At 44.5% G+C, this 21,584-nt stretch overlaps 1 protein-coding gene across 1 annotated transcript; it reads right to left on the minus strand.

Annotated features, from left to right (window-relative positions):
* Positions 1 to 166: 166 nt before the first annotated feature.
* DLST (dihydrolipoamide S-succinyltransferase) lies at positions 167 to 20,646 on the minus strand. The gene is made up of 15 exons (XM_059055880.2): positions 20,014 to 20,646; positions 19,404 to 19,437; positions 16,762 to 16,810; positions 14,106 to 14,161; positions 13,892 to 13,966; positions 13,597 to 13,652; positions 12,987 to 13,098; positions 11,183 to 11,338; positions 10,726 to 10,802; positions 8,818 to 8,915; positions 5,547 to 5,677; positions 4,061 to 4,134; positions 3,380 to 3,463; positions 2,807 to 2,974; positions 167 to 1,779 (listed from the first exon to the last, which is right to left on the minus strand). The coding sequence occupies exons 1-15, from the start codon at positions 20,314 to 20,316 to the stop codon at positions 1,645 to 1,647; spliced, it is 1,608 nt and encodes a 535-aa protein (XP_058911863.2). The 5' UTR covers positions 20,317 to 20,646; the 3' UTR covers positions 167 to 1,644.
* Between the last annotated feature and the right edge of the window lie 938 nt (positions 20,647 to 21,584).

Genomic DNA, 21,584 nt, shown 5'->3' on the forward strand with positions numbered 1-21,584 from the left:
GGCTTGCCAGGCTCACCAGGTTCGAGGAAGGAAGGAAGTGCCCTGGAAGGAAGCCAGGGCACTTTTCTGGATGGAAGGGACATTACGTGGCTTTCAGTGCTAATGACAGTTACAGTGCCGCAGACTTGTACAACCTCAGTAACCAAAAGAAGTACAGAAGCAGGAACCCTGTTTGCGAACATTTGCCCTTTAATTTGCATTTAAAATCAGTTTCTTTAAATATTTTAGTTACAAGTTCTGAATAGTGAAGACAGGAGATGCTGCAGGCACTCAGTACTGGCTCCCACCCCTTCCCCCGACCCCAACCCCCAGGCCTTGCTTCTTCGCTCAGAATACAAATGGGCACCGTGCACTAAATAAATGGCTCCACGTCAACTGTCAGCAGCCTCAGGCCTGGATGCAGTTGGATACGAAGCGATGAAGCCCAGGAGCTTTCATGACAAGATGTGTGCATTTAACCATGCTCCGAAGAATTCCAATGATTGTCCCCAGACCCAAGGCAGTACCTCAAAGGTGACATCGGCCATTTCCCCACCGTGTACTAGCATCTTGGGCTGGTTTCCATCACAATCCATCCTCTCCCAGACCTGTGTTCTGTGGAGGAAGAGCTAAGGCTCTGCTCCCTAAGGGCCATGATACAGGAAGGAACAGAACTGCCTCTTCAGCCCACAGGCTTAAACCAATGGAATTTAAAAGCTCAAGACAATGTGAGCCAGTCCACAGCATGCCTTTCACTCTAATCTCTACCAGGCGCCATCCAGCCCTTGGTTGTGACACGCTCTGTCTCACTGCCAAGATGTGCTAGAATCTGCTCTAGATGAGAATAATGTGGTAGAATGGTCCCAGTGGTCTGGAAAGGTCGGCACCACCACAGCTGGGCGTGCTTGTGCCAAAATGGGTCTTCCTGGTACAAAGCTATGACGGAGAGTGTGAGGGCAGGCCTGGCCTCTGTTCCAGTCTCATTTATAACCTCGGACCTTAGAATCTGTCCTCCCCCTCAACACTGCCTCTCCATCCCCCCGCCCCTCCAGATCCCCCAGCCTGTGCTTCCTGGAAGAGGTAGAAGAGGCAGCTTGAAGTCAGTGACAGCTGAGAATGAAGATGCCATTTAAGAAGCAAAGCAGCACCTCCTGGGCTGTGGTCAATACCTCCACACGGGTGGAACTGAGTAAGGACGTGCACAGCCAGGACAGAGGCTGCTCCGAGCCTGGGAGGCACAGCACCCTCCTAGGCGTCTCTGGAGAACTGACTTTCAAGAGATAGAAACTTAATCACACGGTCCCCGGCAGTTTCCCTATGGTATACCGGATGGGAGAGAAGCAAAATCATCTCTGCGGAGGGCTAATGGAGAAAGGCAGGAATATTAATGAGTATCCATTAAGGCTCTCTCTCTCTCTCTCTCCCTCAAGCCTAAGGAAATCAGATATTCGAGTGTAAGAGAACGGTGCAAAACAGGGAGAGAGCCTGGCAGGAACATCAAGAAGAGACCTGTGACTGCTGGTTACATAGTGCCCTGGTTTCCTTGCTTGAGAACAACAGCATATGCCTGTCTGTCACCAGGCTAACCCGGGGCCCGTGAGGGGACAGGGAGAAGACTGGTTTTCAGTTCCTGCATGGCTGATGTGTAGGGTGCATGGCTTCCTCCTACAGGTCCAATAGGAGGACTCTGGGATCCTCTACCGCTGCCTTGATTTTACGGAGGAAAGTCACAGCCTCTCTGCCATCGATCAGCCGGTGATCATACGTCAGGGCCACGTACATCATGGGCCGCACCTCCACCTACAGAGAAGAGAGGTTGACAGGTTTGTCTGCAGCGGGGCAGAGAAAGCCCAGATGAAAGGGGAGATGACAAAGCGCAGCCCATAGTTAAGTTCCCAGTTGCAGAGCCTTTCCTACTTTGCTTTGTTGCTTCTGGATACTTACAGTATATTAAAAGACCAAGCCCTACCCTGAGTGCAAAGCTCCCACACTCAAAAACAAAGCTTAACCCAAGAAAATAGGAGTCTCCTTACAACTGCCTTTAAAAAAAAACAAAACAAAACACCATGCTCTGCCCTCTCACTTGTCTGCTGTCTACAGGGAAGTTCCTCTTCAGTTCTGGCTGCCTGCAGTTTCTTCTTTGGGGTTATAGTAACAACAAAAAAAAATTTTTTTTCACCTGGGGTCCACAAATTCTCTGAAACTCTATGCAAAGTTGGGTGTATGAGCATTTTCAGGGAAGATCTATGATTTTTAGATTGAAAAAGCAGTTAGTGACCCAAAAAGGTTCTAAACACAGGAGTCCCAGAAAACATTTTCCTACCAACATATCTTCCAGGGCCAGCTCAAGACCCTTTGCCCTCATTCCGTGAACTCCCAGAAAACCTCTAAGCCTCATCATTACAACTGGGCAGCTTGTAGATGGCTCTGCCCTGCTGTCCTCTGTTCCCCAGGAGCAAGGACCATGTCTTCAACTGTGTCCCCACACTCTCTACAACACCTAGAGAACGAAGCCTGTTGACTAGTCCCAGATGAAGGAGCAAGCTTTCTCAAGTCAAAGGTTCTCAAACTTTAACGTGCATCAGAATCATCTGTACTTTCTGCTTCACTAGGTCTCGGAAGGGGTCCAAGAATTTGCATTTCTAACAAGTTCCCAGGTGCTGCTACTCCACACACAATTTAAGAACCAGCGCCTCAGCTAGTAATTAGAAACTACGAGATGCAACTTATGCCTGAAATTATAGCGAATCTTTTATAATGAGCATCTAGTTAGACTTCCCTCTCCTTATCGCCCAGCTGCGAGGACATTAATGGTGATGGTCCCTACCTTGCCTCCCACGACCACTGGCCTATCAAAGATGGCGTGCATGCCCAGGATGGCAGACTGAGGGGGGTTGATGATGGGCGTTCCAAAGAGCGAGCCAAAAACGCCTCCGTTGCTGATGGTGAAAGTACCACCATCCATGTCTTCAATGGCAAGTTCATTCTTCCGGGCCTAAAAACAGATTTTATCATTGAAAAGGTAAGGTCAACCCAGCTTTCTTCACCTAAAGGAAGCCCAGAAGGCTCAATCTGAGATCAACGGTCCAAGGTCTAGCTTTAACACGAAAGCATTCAGCTGAGATGCCTGTGACTAGTGCTCCACCAGGGGAAAGGACTTCAGAATCTTTTCTTTTCCGAGCAGGTTTCATCTGATGAGCTCTTCAGTCGTAAGAGCACGATAAGCTCCACCAGGTAACTGTACTTCAGCTCTCGCTTGTGACCGCCACTCGCAGGGGCCACGCACTCCTTTCAGAACAAAGTGAGGCTCCAGCTCCCTGAGCACCGCTCACTGGCCCAGCCTTCCCCAGGCTCTCTTCCCTGACCTGCCCAGCAGCTCATACCATCCTTTCTATTTTACCTTCTCTCCCAGTTCACTGATGGTTCGCTCAATATCGGCATAATTCATAGTTTCCACATTCCTGATGACGGGAACCACCAGACCCTGACGAGAGTGAAAAGTTCTTTTCAGTTGCAAATTAATAGTACCCTTTAGGGCTTCCCTGGTGGCGCAGTGCTTGAGAATCTGCCTGCCAATGCAGGGGACACGGGTTCGAGCTCTGGTCTGGGAAGATCCCACATGCCATGGAGCAACTGGGCCCGTGAGCCACAGCTGCTGAGCCTGTGCTCCGCAACAAGAGAGGCCGCGACAGTGAGAGGCCCGCGCAGCGCGATGAAGAGTGGCCCCCACTCGCCGCAACTAGAGAAAGCCCTCGCACAGAAACGAAGACCCAACACAGCCAAATAAATAAATAAATTAAAAAAAAAAAATAGTACCCTTTATAGTTATAACTCTTGATTCAAGCCTATGGTCTCCCCTCCCCCAGAATATCTTAGTTACTCAACGTGATTAACAGAGTCTAAGATATTTAGGCTTGCCAGAGATAGAAGAACGTGGTATGGTCAAAAACAGGTTACTCTTCTAGTAACTCCCTTCTAAAAAGACAGAATTACAGGAAAGATCTCTCCCAGGGGTCTGCTTCTTCACACAGGTAAGGAGAGAGTCAAAGATCAGAGCTCCCCACTTCTTGCCCCAACATACCCGAGGTGTGGCCACTGCAACACTGATGTCAATATAATCCCTATACACCACCTCTTTGGTTGTATCGTCAATCACTATGAGAGAGAAAACACACATTACATACAACTCCCCAGGCCTAGGCTAGTGAGGAAAAATCTGCATTAACAGAGGAAAAATCCACGGTGCTTGGTACAGTGTGGGCTGACCAACTAGCACAAAAACCACCGCCTTCCAAGTGGCAGCTGACACTCCTCTTACTCCCAGGCCAGCCAACTGTAACTTCTCCCAAGTGCCCTGACTAAGCATGAGCACAGGAGCATCCGTTTCCTTGGCAGCCCTCAGAGGGATCAATACACAGGCTAACACGGGATAAGTATGTGCCGAAGTTCTTGTTAGCCAGCTCTCCTCCAGCCCTCCCTTAGCTAACGGCAGGTTTAGAAAGCGTTCCCCAAAGGGCGAATTAGTAAAGGAAGTGGAAGTGGGGGGATGGGGGTGCTGCCCATTCTGCTGCCCACTCTCAACAAGGCGGCACGCCTCTTCCTAGGCGACTCGGTAGGAAGCAGGGCGCTCTGGCCTGAGAGAGCAAACCAGCAGCTAAAAATTTAGGTCTGGTGCTCATGAGAAAATACAGGCTTGGGAATCTTTTTCATAGAAAGTCTGCATTGTATTACAGGTAAGACACCACGGAAAAGCATGTAAAGTGAGAAAGAGGTCAGGGGAACTCTGAGAAATGCCTACATGTATGTATAGGCAGAAGAGATGGAGAGAGTCATCAGGAAGCCTAAGAAGGACAGAAGAAATAAAGAGATACACACTGGGGTGCAACAAAGCCCTTCCACATACCTTAGGGCATACCACTTGGCGGAAGGGACCAGGACTTCTATTTCTAGATCTTTAGGGACCCTGCACTGCTGAGGGTTGCAGAAGTGCCACTGTCCTCTCTAATCTTCCAGGGAACAGAGAATTGTCTCAATGGGAAAGAGAACTGCTTGTTAGGTCAACATTCCAATGACGTAGGTAAGCAAAAAGTAAGGAAAATGGGCACCAAATTCAGGAGGAAAGAGGGGCCAAGCCCAAGGCCTCCCAATGAGGTCCACTGACCAGAAATCAAAGGTCACCCTGGAGCTATGCCAGGTGTAAGAGTCAGGTCCCAAGATAATAGGGCTTGTGGGAGGGTGGGCATCAGCCAGAACACGAGTCTCCACACTGACATGAGAAGCCTGGATTGCTGAGCTGGCTCAGAACTGCCCATCACCACAGCAGCTGCCAAGCTATATGCACTGTGAAGAGAACCTGTTCTGTCCAGCTAGCGGGGAGGAAGTAATCATGATGCCCGTTTGGGAAGGTGAGTCAAGAAATCCCCAGGGAAGGTACTCAAGTTTTCACACGTATGAAATAAGAAGCCTTAGTCTGTCGACCGCCGACTTTGTGTCTGTGTGTGGGAGCAGGTCTGTGTTTACGTGCACACCTCCCAGAGCCTCTGTGATTCCAGCCACCACAAACTCACCTGCATTTACAACAGGCTGCTCCTGCAAGGCAAAGGCTGAGGCCTTCACGAATGCCGACATGAAGCCTAGTTTGAGGTTATGTTTCTTCAGAAAAGCATCTTTGTGCCGAGCCCTCATCTCCTGGATGTTACTGCAAAAACACATTACAAAACAAACTGACCACAAAAGAAGCCTCAATTCTGACTTTCATACTGGTTTCTAACTCCGTGTACACAGCTGGGTAAGCTTTTTTCCCTTACTATGGACCATCTACCTAAGTTCAAGTTTTGAGTCCACTAGAGGTCAACACAACGACTTTATTCCTTTACAAAACCTGGACCCAAAGGAATCGGATCCAATCTGTCTTTAAGGTAGATTGAGCCCTTTACAGGGCTCCTTCGTGTTCCAGAAGTCAAAGATTTGTTACAGACAATATGAACGAGAGCTCATACAGCACACCAACATCCTCACCCTGGACAAGAAAGTGACTTCCAGCAACACTAAAATCATGAGCCATCTACCCCGAAAAGTTTTTTTTTTTTTTAAGCATAAACAAAGTCCAAAAGTAAGCACCATTCTTTTTATCTCTTGTTTGATTTATTTTCAAAATACCATCAAACCTGATTATGACTTCCTTGTGACATTCCTCCTGTCTCCTAACTAGTGAAGACAATAAAAAACCCCAAAGCCCCACAGGTGCGTGGGCTTCATGTGAGCAAAAGCAGTCATGACTATCTGTGGATGGGTATAATCCAGTGTTGTTTTAGGCTCATGAGAAAGTCAGTAGATTCATTCATCTCCCCAGAGTTAGCAGTTCCATCCACTTGTTCCTTCAAACAGGTACTAACACCCACCACACGTGGGGGTTAATGCAGGGCACCAAGATATAAAGATAATAAAGACACAATTCCTGCTGTTAAGATTAGTTTGATGGACGTGGTTTCCCTGGTATTTAGAAAAGTGACCATGTGTGGACCTAGGCTTTTTAAAGTACAAGCAGCAAGGCCCCTGAGAAGCCTTTGCAAGGTGACCAGTCTTTGTTCCTTCGGGGCTGGTTTTTCACATACATACAACACATGTGCAACAGAGTTAGTGGGAAATGGCTTTCCCATCATTTTGCTGCAGAAACCTCTGTATTTATGGGAATACAGTTCCATGTTGGAAATCAAATTTAACTTTATTTTAGGCCCAAATGCTCAGTTCTCCCTTTCTCTCTATAATGGCCTAATTTGACATTAGAGCGAAAGATAAGATGATATAACTTTAACTCCCCCCTTTAGACCTTTTGTTTTTTAAAAGGGAAGTTTTCCTAGGAGGACTGATTGGTTTTAAAATGTTTTGTTTTCCTGAGTCTAACCTCATTTAGTGCTAGGATTACCACCCTAAAGACATTACTGGTTCCCAAGACACAAGAGCTGCAGAAGAGGGAAAGAGAAGTGATAAACATCTCTGATCTCAAAACTGCCCAAATGCTATTGTCTGGTCATTAAGTAGTTTCTATTTCAGAGCTCTGTCCTTGCAGGCAGAGGCTGGGACAACAGGGGAGAGGAGAAGGTCTCAGAAAAGCCCCTTATGGGTTAGCTGATCAGCCTAAGACCCAAAGGGCACTCAATCTAAACGAGATTACTGACTGCAGTAAGACCCCAGGGCCATCATTAAGTGACACTTCGATTAGCTGCTGAAAGGAGATCCAGCTATTGTACTTACCTTCAGTCAAAGCTGTTGAGCCAACTGCATCTTTCAAGGCCACAAATATTTACATGTTTTGTCTTAAGGAATTGGGTAGAATTTCAAAGCCCAATTCGATTTGTGTACAATTTGGCCCTAATGCACTGAAACATAAGCTGCAGCCCTTGTGATTCATTAGTCAAGGTCCTTCCCTACATCCTACGGATAGGAGAGAAATCTTTGGCTTGAATGACACCCAGTCTTTGGGGAAGCTTCACAATAGAATATATGACATCTAGTGAAATGGGACACAAAGCCCTACTCTGTGAGTGCCACAGCACACTCCCCTCTCTACACTTCTCAGACTCCTTCCAAAGGAGACCAATTTCCTTAATGAAACATAGATTCACAGACTAAACACTTGGGACAAAAATAAAAAACAAAGAGATGACCTGAAGACTTGATGATTTTACCTCCTGTATTAACTAGGAATTCTTACCCTGGCACTTAAAACATTCTGAAGTATGGATCCAACTTCCTTTACCATTCTTTCCTACACATATTTCTCACAGCAATTGTTTCTCAAATGTGTCATGTACTTTCCTGTCTGTGCCAGGTCCATATTGTTAACATCTTCTGGAATGACCTTCCTCCGCTATGTCAAAATGCTAGTCACTCTTTAAGGTCTATTAAAAATCTCTTTTCTCCAGGAAGCCTTTCCTGATCCCTACCTCCACCCTGACACCTCAAAAACAAATGATCTCATTCTCTTCTCCACTTCATACGTTTTGTATCCTCCTGATACTGATACTAGAGATTTTACTTTCTATTTATCTAAGCAAGATGGTAGCTCTATGAGAGTAAGGGCTCTTTTTCACTCACCTTTGCATCCCACTCAAATACAGTGTAATATCTTGTGCACAGTAAGCATGCAAAAACTGTTTGTTGACTTTAACTACATTCTCTTCCCTACAGTCCTGACACCTATAAACATCAAAGTCTTGAAGAAGATAAGTGAGACAACGATTAGCTCACTACAGAAATGGGTATACTGAATTAGCCCCTTTGGTTAATTCTGAGGTTTTTCTTTAAAAGCACAACTTGCTTCCCATTTCATTACCAAAGCTGGGAAAGGTGAAAGATATGACTAGCCTATGCCTTTCCACCCACTCAATTCTGAGTCGCTTAGGAACACACATAAGGCGCAGTCACAGTGAGAAGGAAGCAGGGTATGATGCCTGCCCCTGGGCATGCTGTCAAGTGATTCTGTATCCCTAGGGGAGCCTTGTCAGCCTGGATGCCCTATCTCTACTTGTCAGCTCGACAGTAGTCATTAGAGTTTAAGACTATTACCAGCCTCGTTTATCAGAAATCACAAGATTCAGGTATAAAAGTAAAAGGCTAAGTATTTTAGGTCACAGAGGAGGCAGGCAGGCAGGCACAGTATTAGGAAAGTCGATTAGAGAGTGAAACAAGTGGGTCACTCTGTGTAAGTCAACAAGCACTGCAAAGAAGTACTTCTTTCCTGTTTAGTTTTGGAATCAGCACTAGGTAGGGACTTGGGCAAGTTCAAGTGTTCTCCAAGAAAATGGGCACAGGGAGGAAGAGGACTAGAGCTCTCACCTCATGTCAATCTCATTGAAAGTGGTAAGCATTGCGCAGGTATTCTGAGCCTCCTTCAGACGCTGAGCAATGCGCTGCCGCATCCTATTCATTTTCTCCTGAAAGGGAAAGTGGGACAAGTATTGACCACCTGGTCTCTCTGGACCTAACCCTTCGCACTTAGTCTGAGGGAGCACTGGGCTTGCTAGGAGTGGATAAGGACAGACTGTAGTATCTAAATACAGGGAGAGAGCCAGGCTTCCTCTTTCCTGTGGTGGCCCTGCTCCTCCGTGTGAGAACAAGGAAACACAGACACAAACTACCCACTCAGATGTACCTGAAGTCTGACCTAGAGGCCTACAAAAAAAACATGAAAAGATGCTCAACATCACTAATCATTAGAGAAATGCAAATCAAAACTACAATGAGGTATCATCTCACACTAGTCAGAATGGCCATTATCAAAAAATCTACAAACAATAAATGCTGGAGAGGGTGTGGAGAAAAGGGAACCTCTTGCACTGTTGGTGGGAATGTAAATTGATACAGCCACTATGGAGAACAGTATGGAGGTTCCTTAAAAAACTAAAAATAGAACTACGATATGACCCAGCAATCCCACTACTGGGCATATACCCTGAGAAAACCATAATTCAAAAAGAGTCATGTACCACAATGTTCACTGCAGCACTATTTACAATAGCCAGGACATGGAAGCAACCTGAGTGTCCACCGACAGATGAATGGATAAGGATGATGTGACACATATATACAATGGAATATTACTCAGCTATATAAAGAAATGAAATTGAGTTATTTGTAGTGAGGTACATGGACCTAGAGTCTGTCATACAAAGTGAAGTCAGAAAAGAAAAACAAATACCATATGCTAACACATATATATGGAATCTAAAAAAAAAAAAAATGATTCTGATGACCCTAGGGGCAGGACAGGAATAAAGACGCAGACGTAGAGGATGGACTTGAGGACACAGGGAGGGGGCAGGGTAAGCTGGGAAGAAGTGAGAGAGTGGCATGGACATATATACACTACCAAATGTAAAACAGATAGCTAGTGGGAAGCAGCCGCACAGCACAGGGAGATCAGCTCGGTGCTTTGTGACCACCTAGAGGGGTGGGATGAGGGTGGGAGACGCAAGAGGGAGGGGATATGGGGATATACATATGCATATAGCTGATTCACTTTGTTATACAGCAGAAACTAACACAACACTGTAAAGCAGTTATACTCCAATAAAGATGTTTAAAAAAAAAAAATAAAGAACAGAGGCCTCAGAGATGGTTTGATTTAAAAATCAAAATCAATTTATGGAAGAGTGTGGGGTAGGGCTAGCCAGCCCAAGAGTCATTGCAGAAAGCGAAATTTCTGGTAATAAAGACTTGCACAAGAATAGCTACTTGTGGAATGGAAACTCAGAAGCAACAAACTTTTGAGGCTATAGTATTTTTAGGAGGTATTCCCAGGCAGAGGAACCCACCCTCTTGATCATACTTCCTTGAGGTTTTATGTCTGCTCCTGACTGCCACTGGGTAGCCCTCAGCTAAGTATCCCGGAAGTACAGGAATGGAGCTCACTAAACCCCCTCTCTGAAGTATGTGTTATTGTGGGAGGGAGCGGATGCATCACTAGGCTACCATCCCCTGCATATATCTTACTCACCCAGAGCATTTCGCTGGTAGCATAACACAGTGGGAAAAACCAATGGACAAGTGTTCAAAAGACCTCTGGTTCTAGTCCTGTCATTTGACAGTCATGTCACCGAACAAGTCGCATCCTAAACTCATTTTCCTTGTCAAGGCCAAAGGAATCAGCTGCCAGCCATTCAAAGGTAGGCAGAGCATACCCACTCCATTAATCTCAGCCCTGCCCCTCGGCTTCTTTCTTGGAAGTGGTCCTCAGAGACTTACCCGATGTTCTGAACGCAGACCTGTGCCAGCTCCTGGCTCAGCTGCTGGAGGAGCAGCAGTGGGTTTTATGGCAGACACTGAAAATGAAGAAAGGGTATACTGCATCAGAAAATGAGAAACATTTACTTGAGTACATGCCAGTGCTCTCTCATGCTGTACTCTCACTTAATCTTCAAGATATGCTGAGGTGTATTCGTATCATTCCTACTTCACGAACGAACAATCTGCTCAGAGACGTTAATTAACTAGCCTAAAGCCACACAGCTATACACTCAGCTATAAAGGTGAGATGCAAACCCTTTGTATCAGGTCTTCTGATACAAAGTCTAGAATTCTTTCTACAAAGCAGCCAATGGAGCCTGTTCAGAGCCATAATTTGTCTTAGACTGTGAGGGAACATGACGTAAGATGAGATGTTGTTCTCCCACATAAAGACACGTGGGAGCCAGAGGCTTACCTGGTTTGCTAGTGAGAGGTTGTGAGGGCGAGGGCACTGGTGGCATCTGAGTGGGTATAGATGCTGCAGGGGAAGGAGGAACTGCCGATGCTGCAGGTTCTGCTTTTGCGGCTGCGGCAGCAGGAGCTTCGGCTGGCTTGGCCTTAGCAGGAGCAGCTGAAAAACAAGAAAAATAGATGCCATTGGCACTATCTGGAATGGAAAGCAACCAAATTGCAGATACTAAGTAGAATTTAGCAGCAAAAGCTCTATCTCCAATCAGTTAACAAATGCTTCCTGAGTATGTGCTATACATGTAAGGCTTTGAGATACACAGAATGATTTAAGGCACTATGCTTCTATTCCCCAGGGCTCCTAGATGTCCTACATTAGATAACTGACTTAATTCAGCTGCCTTCCTGATTTCACAAATATCTACTGATCATCAAATTCAGCCAGTACTTTCAAAGCACCTACTAAAGTCCATGGTAATGTAAACTTCAAAGCAAAAGAAACCCAGGTAATTTAAGATGTTAAAATACACACATAAGAGCAACACCTTTCTAGTTATGGTAATACTGATCGTCTCCTCTTCTATTTTAACATCCCATGTGGGAGAATACTCTTAACTATTAAAAATTAAAAGTTTAAATAATCAAGGGCACATTTAGACTTAAGACTTCAAAGCATTTTATCTAGGATAACTCTTATAAACCAATGAGGTGGTCAAGCAATATAAATTCACAACTTTAAATATTTTTGATTTTACCAATTTGGACATAACATCTGGGTTTATATTTAAATTAAAAGAACAGTCTCTTAAGGAATGATAAGATGAAATTCTCCAACTAGAAGAATCAGTCTTATCCCCTAGCCTTCTACTGCATGTTCTTTCAATTCTGGGCTTCTGGTCTTGCCCTGATCAATCATTAACGATGCAATCTACCATCTTTCTGCTTAACTATCTTAACAATGAAAAAAATACTTTAGTAGTTATAGCATTTAATTAAGAATCAGAAAGTTCTTTTCTAATCTCTAATACTAACTGTAAGATCCAGTATAAATTCATTTCCTTATTTCTCATTTCTTCCCAAGAGAAATCCAACCCTTCCTAAAAAAATGTTATGAGAGAATAGATATGAAAAAAACTACACCAAATTCTCTATAATAGACAGGATGAAATACTACTTCTCGTTTTAGAAGAGTGGCTCCCAGCCCTGGCTGTGTATCAGAATCACTTGGAGAGCGTTAAAAACAACAACAACAATGAAAACTATGATAAGATAACCAGGATCTGAAAACCCCAGATTTAATGTATCAGAATCCCTGGGACTCAGAATCTAGGCATTTGTATTATTTTTAAAGCCCCCAAGTGACTCTGACGCCAGGGTTGGGGTGGGGAGAAATCACTGTCCTTAGAATCTTCTTCATTCCTATTTAAGAAAAGGTCCAGCATAATAAAGAACAGAGTATTATGAGCTTTATTTTTTTAATATCCTTTTCTTCTAAAACTTGACATTTAAAGTTCACAATATAAATAGCTCCCCTCTTACTGCCTCAGAAAGGGCACAGGTAATGCCAAACGGTCTTTGAGGTAATCAAGGAATTAGTATATTATGCTCAGCCCCAGTTCCAAGGGGGAACACTGGAGACCTTGACAACCAGGAGAACTTCTTTACCGCCAGTTTTCCCCTCTTACTGCCTCAGAAAGGGCACAGGTAATGCCAAACGGTCTTTGAGGTAATCAAGGAATTAGTATATTATGCTCAGCCCCAGTTCCAAGGGGGAACACTGGAGACCTTGACAACCAGGAGAACTTCTTTACCGCCAGTTTTCCTGAGTGTGAAAAGAGGAGTGCCTCCTTCTACTTTTCCCCCATCAGGTACCAAAAGAGCTTCAATCATGCCATTTGCTGGTGATGGAACCTGCACAGATGTCTTGAAAAGAAGACAGATGGAGAAAGAGTCCAAATTTTTACTCAGCATTAGAAAATTAATTGTATAGAATCTCAAATGAGTCACAAGAGTTGCAACACAGATACACAAGACCCTGTATATAGAAACACCAAGGCCACACTTTCAGAGTAAGAGTAATCAATGCTACTGTAAAGATTCACCCTTTCTGTCTTTTCTCAGAACACTAAAGCAAGATTCAGTTAATGTGTTTCCAAGTGATACATAAAAACAACTGGAAACAGCTCATGCACACACACACAAAAGCTATAAAACTAAAGCTATTAAAGTACATAGTACATACACCTAGAACAATCTAAAATTAAACTTTTAATGTTTTCTTTTTAATAAGCTATTCCAACAATTTTACAACTGAGGCAGTTAAAAATTATCTATAACCAACAGTTAAGTCCCTGTTCCTTTCATCAGGTTAAGAAACCAAGGGGAGACCATGAAAAGTTGGCACTAATAGGACAAGCCTACCTTGTCAGTTTCAATCTCACAAACCACTTCATCTTCTGCAACTGTGTCTCCAACAGCTGAAAAGAGAGTCAAAGGCTACCTCTTAGGGTGCGGGGGCGGTGGGAACACGGACCCTCCAGTAGCCACAAAATCCCCATTGGCAGGTGTGTTACAAGACCCCTTTCCTAAAGCCAGGGGAAAGCACACTGCATGTAAAGAAAAGGGTGGAGCTGTAAGTTCCACTGATTATTGTGCGGGTAAAGGGAACTTTTCAAAAGTATTTAAACTTAAGAAGTGAGAAGGCACTAAATCTTACCTTTCTCCCACCTGACATCCCCTTCTGTGACAGATTCTGCAAATGCTGGGGTTTTGACTGTAATCACATCATCCTCTAGGAAAAGAGGGGAAAAAAAAATCACATAGTCCACATTTCTCCTTTTTAATTTTTTTTTTTTAATTAAATTCAGTCAATTGTTGTTCTTCCCATTAAAACTCCATTCCCAATAAGGTAGGGAGCTGAAGGTACTCACTGCACACAGCTGTAGTTCTGAAAAAGCGAACACTGAAGACACTACCGCTGTTAATGCTAGAAAACAAACATAAAAGTAAACTCCTTTAACAGGTGATTCACTCACATTTTAGTCTAGATAAGGTACCATGGGTCACCTTCCCTTTTCTATTTTCATTTTTAAAATTTTTATTGGAGTATAGTTGATTTACAATGTTGTGTTAGTTTCTGCTGTACATCAAAGTAAATCAGTTATACATATACATATATCCACTCTTTTTTAGATACTTTCACCTTCCTTTTAAATCAGTGATTCTTGACTAGGAGTGACAGTCAGTGTTACCTGGGGGAACTTTTTCAAAGCATACATGTCTAGGCCCCATTCCCAGAGATACTGACTCAGCAGGTCTAGAGCAAAGCCTGGATGACTTGGGTGCCTTAAACAGCGAGTCCCTTGGGTGAGTGCAACGTGCTGCAGTGAAATGCCAGCTCTCCCAGAACAGACCTAGTTTGGCTCTTTGAAGAAAAAGATAGCATCTTGCCCCTTTGCATACCCACCAAAAGGACTCAGCTTCCTGATGACGTTTTTTCTTAACTAAATGCAAGTAAGATAAATTGTGTGCCCTCAGGGTACATGCCACTGTGCCACATACAACAGAATTTCTGTCCACATGATTACAGATTTATATAGGACAGCAAGATGAGACAGTTAACAAGTAAAACCATGTGTTATATGCAAAACAAACAAACAAACAAAACACCAAAAAACTGATAATAGTATCTCCTAATCTGTTCTCTTGCCAGGAGGCAGCATATCAGTCCATTCTGGACTCATTCAAGAGGAACTTCAAAAGAGCAAGGTATTCTTTGATATGATACTAACTTTTTTTTTTTTTTTTTTTTTTTTTTTTGTGGTATGCGGGCCTCACTGTTGTGGCCTCTCCCATTGCGGAGCACAGGCTCTGGACACGCAGGCTCAGCGGCCATGGCTCACAGGCCCAGCCGCTCCGCGGCATGTGGGATCTTCCCGGACCGGGGCACGAACCCGTGTCTCCTGCATCGGCAGGCGGATTCTCAACCACTGCGCCACCAGGGAAGCCCGATACTAACTTTAAATAATGTAAACTGGAGAATGATATTACCTTGTATGCAGAAAAACATTAATAGTGGTTACCACTGGAGAGTGGGAACCGTAGATATATGTGGTATCTATGGTTATCTCTTACATACACACACATTTTGGAAGAGTGATTTGGACTGATGGGGACCTTCACTTTCTACACTTCAGGACAGTTTGAATATTCTACCATAAGCATCTTTATAATAGAAAAGTATAACAGATTTAAGTTGCCTTTCGATATTTTTATTTTTATAATTTCAAAATAACTATAAGGTCTATGTAAAATCAAGGGGAAAATGTATGTTATTAAAAAAACGCAGAACACTTTGAAAAGTTTACAACCATGTATAGGTACATGTTCGTAGGCAAGAACTAACAGGTAATGTATAAATGCAGAGACTGCTCTTTAAGGACACCCGAGAACCTGGAGCACTGGCTGTCTCTGGGAAGAGAAACTTGGTGGCACCGGAGAACAGGAAAAAATCTTCTCATGGACACTCTTTTTACTTCTGAACCATGTAAATTTATAAGCTATTAAATAAAAACACAAAACCAAAAACTAGTTTTACAATAAAAGATTTTTAAGTAAAATGGGTAACTTATTCATGAAAAAAGACAATATACAACACAAAAACAGTTATTAGATTAGAGTAATACCCTAATGTGTGATTCTTATCCCTCAAAGTTTAGGGTATTTTAAAATAATTTACTTGTGAATAGTTATTTATTGTATTTATTGCATAGGATTTGTGGCTGCTCCACTTTTCACTTAAACTGCAGGTGAGTAACATTTTGAATCTCCCTAAATAACTTCTAAATTACAAAAGTATTAGATGTTAGCAGTAGAATACTTAGAAACAGCAAAAAGAACATTTACAATGGGATTATGCTTGTAATGCACAGTGAAGAAGGAGCCAATCTGCTCACCCTTCATTTTGAAGATCCCACCTGTAGAGAAAATAGCTTGACAGAGGCTCAACAGGTAACTAAAGAGCATCCTCTTACCACCACCCTGAAAATACTTGGAATGCAAAGTAGCATTAACCAACATTCATAAGCAGAAGTTAATCTGAAACACACATGGGTGGCCTTTCTCCAAACTTTGCATTATGCAATAATAGCATTCCCTCTGAACTAGTCAAAGTCCCATGACTCAACTGACTAGTCTTTTGCTTTTACTGTTTCTAAAATGAGTAACCATACAACCAAAAGGATGCTCTTAATCTCCACAATAAATGTAACCTCCAGTCCTTCAGCTTCACTTGTACCCAACCAGAATATTTAGGAGCACCTTTCTATATCTATTCCCATAAAAAGAGGATTCCAGCTTCACTTTCATTATAATCTAAACACCTCAGGACAGACACACTCCTGGTCCAGCACTTAACATGGGGCTGAAGCTCAAGCACATGTCATAAATTAATATCAAGGTTAGGTAGAGGGACTCAACATAACCAGCTTGATTACTAGGCCTGAAAGACAGTTAAGAAAGCAGATGGTTCAACTGGTGTCTTAAATACCCCATGTCCACGTATCTGTGCTCCCCAGTGATACTTACACAATCTTCCTGCTGTCAGGGTAACCTGGTCCCTGACATAAGGAGATCCCTGCAAGAAACAAAATAACTCTTAACCAACAACTCTTTATCTTATACAGGATACCTGCTGGGAATGGAAAAGAAGTCTGTTCACCCCCTAACTCTGAGATAGAACAGGATCAACAGCAGGCAACAACAAAATCTTTATCACACAGAGTCCTGCTTCTTAAACTTTTCCACCATAGCAATAGTTATGGCAGAGAACAACAGGTATGTGGGACTTCGGGTGGGAATGGCTTTGAGGAAGAAAGGGGAGAATTCTATAGTCTTATTTATCTTAAAACTCATAAACTTTCATTATCCCTTTATGTTTTCATAATAAAATGCTCTACTCCCCAAGACTTCAAATACAATTGAAGCTTGAAAAAGACACATGATGGCTTATCCTGTGACTACATAGAGCCTAATCAGAGAAGCAGTGGGAATGTTTGATCTGAGTTTGTTTCCCTGGTTACTTAAAATGCACTGAGCTGGAAGTCTTGTTGCCTGAACCCCAGGAGCAAAGACAAGGCTACTTCAGGCCTAAGGTCTCCAGCTTGCTCTAGGACCGAGCAAATCATTGTCCCTCCTTTCAGTTTACTGTCTTCCTAAACTCTTCCCGAGACCTTCCACTCTGGTCATACTCAACAAGGTGGGAGCTCCTTTCTGCCCCACCAATTGTCCTTATCACAGATAACTACACTTCCTCAACTGACAACTAATTACTATATCTGCTTCACCTGATTATATTCTTTCAGGTGTCTTATTTTTTCAGATCTATTAGCAACTCTTTCTGAACCACAGCACGGTAAACACCAAGTGGGAGACAATCCTCTCTTCTGCCCACCTCCTTACAAACACCCCCAGGGTTTCAGAAACAAGTTAAGTCACCTCTATGTCGAGTAACCAATGACGTTGCAGCAGTGCAAATCCCAAACACAGCATGTATCTGAGCTAGAACAGTCAGCAGCCCTTACTGATTTTTGGAACCCTAACTCCAATTTAGAGTTCATCCTATAGCAAGTTTCATTTGTACAGCGTTTAAGAGTTTATAAAAAGCTTTCACATAATGACCTCATTTTGATTTTTGTGTCTCACAACTCCCTGAAGTGGAACGACCATCTGCCATTACTCCCGTTTCATATATAAGCAGGGCTTCTGGAGGTTAAGTGACTAGCCCAAGGAGAAGCCCTGAACCACAACGCAAACCCCAAGTACAAGGCTCTTCCCGTTGTCCTGCCAATCTATAAAATGGAGAAAATGTTTACTGACATTTTTCTAAATTCCATGTTAAAAAGTTTATTACTGAGAGTCCACTATGAGTGAACACTCTGCTAGGTGCCTGTGATCTCATGACTCTTAGGATAAAGTCCAAAAACTTTCCATATTCCTGTCCAGCACTCCCAGACAGGCTTCCTTTCCATTTCTATGACCGGTCAAGTCTCTTCCTGCCTGAAAACCTTTGCATAAGCAATCCCCTTTGTTTAGAATATCGTTCTCCTGGCCAACTCCTATGTATTCTTCAAGACTTAGCTTAAATGTCACTTCTTTGGGGAAGCCTTTACTGACGTTGCCACCACACTCTCCACCCTCCCAAGCCTGGCTACATCATCCCATCCTCTCATTACACTCCACTTCTCCTTTATAGTGATCACAATGTAATTATGTGCTTAGGCATGCATAAATATATATCTGTTTTTCTCTCCAAGTAGCCCCTAAGATCCTGGAGGGTAGAGACCATCTCTATCCCTGTCACGTAGCACACTGCCTGGCATGTAGTAAGAATTCAATAATCTATTGATTATATGAGTAAATGATAACATGGTGGGTTAGGAGTTCGGGCTGAGGAGTAGGCAGACCTGGCTTGACCAATATTTGGCTGCGTGACCTTGGTCAAGGCACTTAACCTCTCTTAGTCTTGAGTTATACATTCGTAAAATAGAGAAAACACCTCTTTTACTGTTTCTTGATGATTAACTGAAAAAATGCACAGAAAGCACTCAGAACAATGCCTGGCACACAGAATGCCCACAATAAGATCAACTCATTCAACAAATACTTATGCCACGCATATAAAGAACTGCTGAGATAAAACCTAAATTCTCACTAGTCTCTATGCCATCTTCTATCTCATGCCACTCTCTCCCTCAACTAAAATGCTCTGGCCAAACCACTCTTTTTCCAGTTCCAAAATACTGCCAACCTTTTCCTTCCTCAGGGACTTTGTACATGCTATTCCCTTTCTTTCTCCTGCTCTTCATCCAGCTGGCCTGTCACATCCTCTGGGTCACAGCTTTAGTGTCCAGCTTCGTATGTTTCCTTCTCAGCATTTAACCAAGATCCGTTATAGTTCACTTGTTTAGCAATTTACATTTTGTAAGCTCCAGGAGGGCGAGAACCCGTCACTGCTGTATCCCTTGTGAGGGCCTAGCATGGTGCCTGACACTCAGCAGATACTGAGTAGCTAAGTGCCAAATGAATAAATGATAGCTGTTATTAAACAACACCTGTTTCACTCCTATCTATCTGAACACGATACGGAGAAACACAGGCACCCCGATTTCCTCGCATACTGCTCTGCCCAGGAGAAGAGCATTTTAGGTGACGGCAAGGGCAGAACTTACCAGGCAGGGAACGTCTCCCTAGAGGGCAGTTCCCCTGTTGAGAAAGAAGACATTATCGACGTCACCCAAGACGAAAGGAGAGAAGAAACAGCTTTCTCTTTCAAGCACAGACTCAAAGCTGCCCAGGTGCCGGTGACAGGCGAATCTCACGACTCCAAAAGGTAAAGGCAACAGCCTGGGCGGGCTTTCAGTCCGTCAGCACACGGGGCCTGCCAAACTATCTCAACTTCCCAACCGGACTGATATCCACCGACTTTAACAGAAAGGAAACGGGCCCCCGGATCCCGTCGGGGCTCCCGCGGCGCCTCCTCCCGAACTCTGAATCTCGTGCGGGGGCGGGCGCGGCTCTAAGGCGGCTCCTCCGCCGGCGCGGAAGGTGGGGTCCAGCAGGGGACGGGGCGCCGGCTGTCTCGGGAAGGCGACGGGCCGCTGAGCTCCGCAAGACGGCCCCGAGGGCAACAGCGGCTCTCGGCCGCCCAGCCCGCGGCCTCCGAGTCCCGGTGCCCTTGGTGCCCGGCCTGGCCGGGGCGCCACGCCCCTGTCCCCAAGCCGCCCATCCGCCGCCGGCGAGTTTCTCACCCGCCGAGGTCCCGGCCCAGCCGTACCATACCTTCTGGAAGGCGAAGAGCGAGCGGCTGAACGCCCTGGACAGGAAGCGGGACCGGGACAGCATCGCAGCTGCAGCTGCTTCGGCGCTGGCGGAGGCGGCGGAGCGGAGGGCAGGCGGACACCGGATATAGGGCCCGGCAACAACCGGAAGCGGGGCGGGCCGCGGCACCCGCTGCTCGGGGAGGGGTGTTCGGAGCGAACCACTGGCGGACGGGGGGAACCGACGTGCAGCGCGGAGCTGTCCGCGCTGGTGAGGCTGCCGCGCTGCCAGCCGGCTGGGGCCGGTCCTCCCGAAGGTATCCATCTGTCCTGGCACCCAGGGGCACCGCGCCGTTCGTCCTCTGCACTACCGGAAAAGAGCCGAAGGCGGCATGGGCTTCGGACTCGGACCTTGGCAGTCATGCCTGCCTGATCTTACACTTGGGTGGCCTTGGGCAGGTGACCTTGCCTTCCTAAGCCTCAGGTTCCTCAAATATTGAAAACAATAATCACTTGCCTCGCTCCCTAACCCCGGAACAAAGAAACAGAACCCCAAGGAACCTCTAAAGGGCTCCCATTGCCTTTTAACCGAGCTGAAGCTCTTCACCAAGTAGGCTTACTTCTGCATCCACGTCTCCTGATCTTCCATAGTGCCAACGCAAACTGTCTCCAGCCGAGCTAATTGTTCCCCATACATCTTGTGCATTTTGAAGGCCGTTCATTTGTCACTCTACCCCCAGAATATAAAATCCATGAGATTAGGGACCTTGTCTGTCTTGTTCAATGATGTATCCCCAGCAATTTTTTTAAATTACAGTTTTGTTGCAATATCATTGACATGTAGCACTATGTAAGTTTAAGATATACAGCATAATGATTTATGTGTATCATGAAGTGATTATCACAAAAAGTTTAGTGAACATCCGTTGTCTCATATAGGTACAAAATTAGAGAAATTAAAAAAAATTTTTCTTGTGATGAGAACTCATGATTTATGCTCTTAAAAACTTTCATATCTAACATACAGCAGTGTTAATCTATCATGTTGTGTGTTACCTCCCTAGGACTTATTTATCTTATAACTGGAAGTTTATACCTTCATCCAATTCCCCTACCTTCCTCACCTCTGGTAACCACAAATAAGATTTCTTTCTCTATGAGTTTGTTTGCTTGTTCTTGAAGTATAATGTATCCCCAGCACTTAGAACAGAGATTGTCACAGTTTAGGTGTGCAATAAATATTTGTGGGCTGAATTGGGGCCTCCCAGCTTCGGGCAGACCATGCTTCAAAGTGAAAGCAGGTAGCACTCCCACTACTCTTTAGTTTATCCTCCCCTTAAAGTCCCAGGCCCCTGGGTATCCACTTTTATAGTTCGCGTTCCTAATAGAAAAGGTGTTCTATAAGGTTCAGTTTGAATTAAGAATGAATGAATGAATGAGCCACTTGGTGCCTACTCATGTTGGTTTCTTTAGCTGAGTCTTCTTGCCTGATCCTTAGGAGCTTTATGATGCCTTCACTCACCCAAACCCTGAAAGCACTTCCACTGCAATTCTGGAGGGATGAGCAGAAGCCCTAACTTTAAATAGAGAAAA

This window comes from Kogia breviceps, chromosome 3, assembly GCF_026419965.1.
Source record: "Kogia breviceps isolate mKogBre1 chromosome 3, mKogBre1 haplotype 1, whole genome shotgun sequence".
NCBI lineage: Eukaryota > Metazoa > Chordata > Mammalia > Artiodactyla > Physeteridae > Kogia > Kogia breviceps.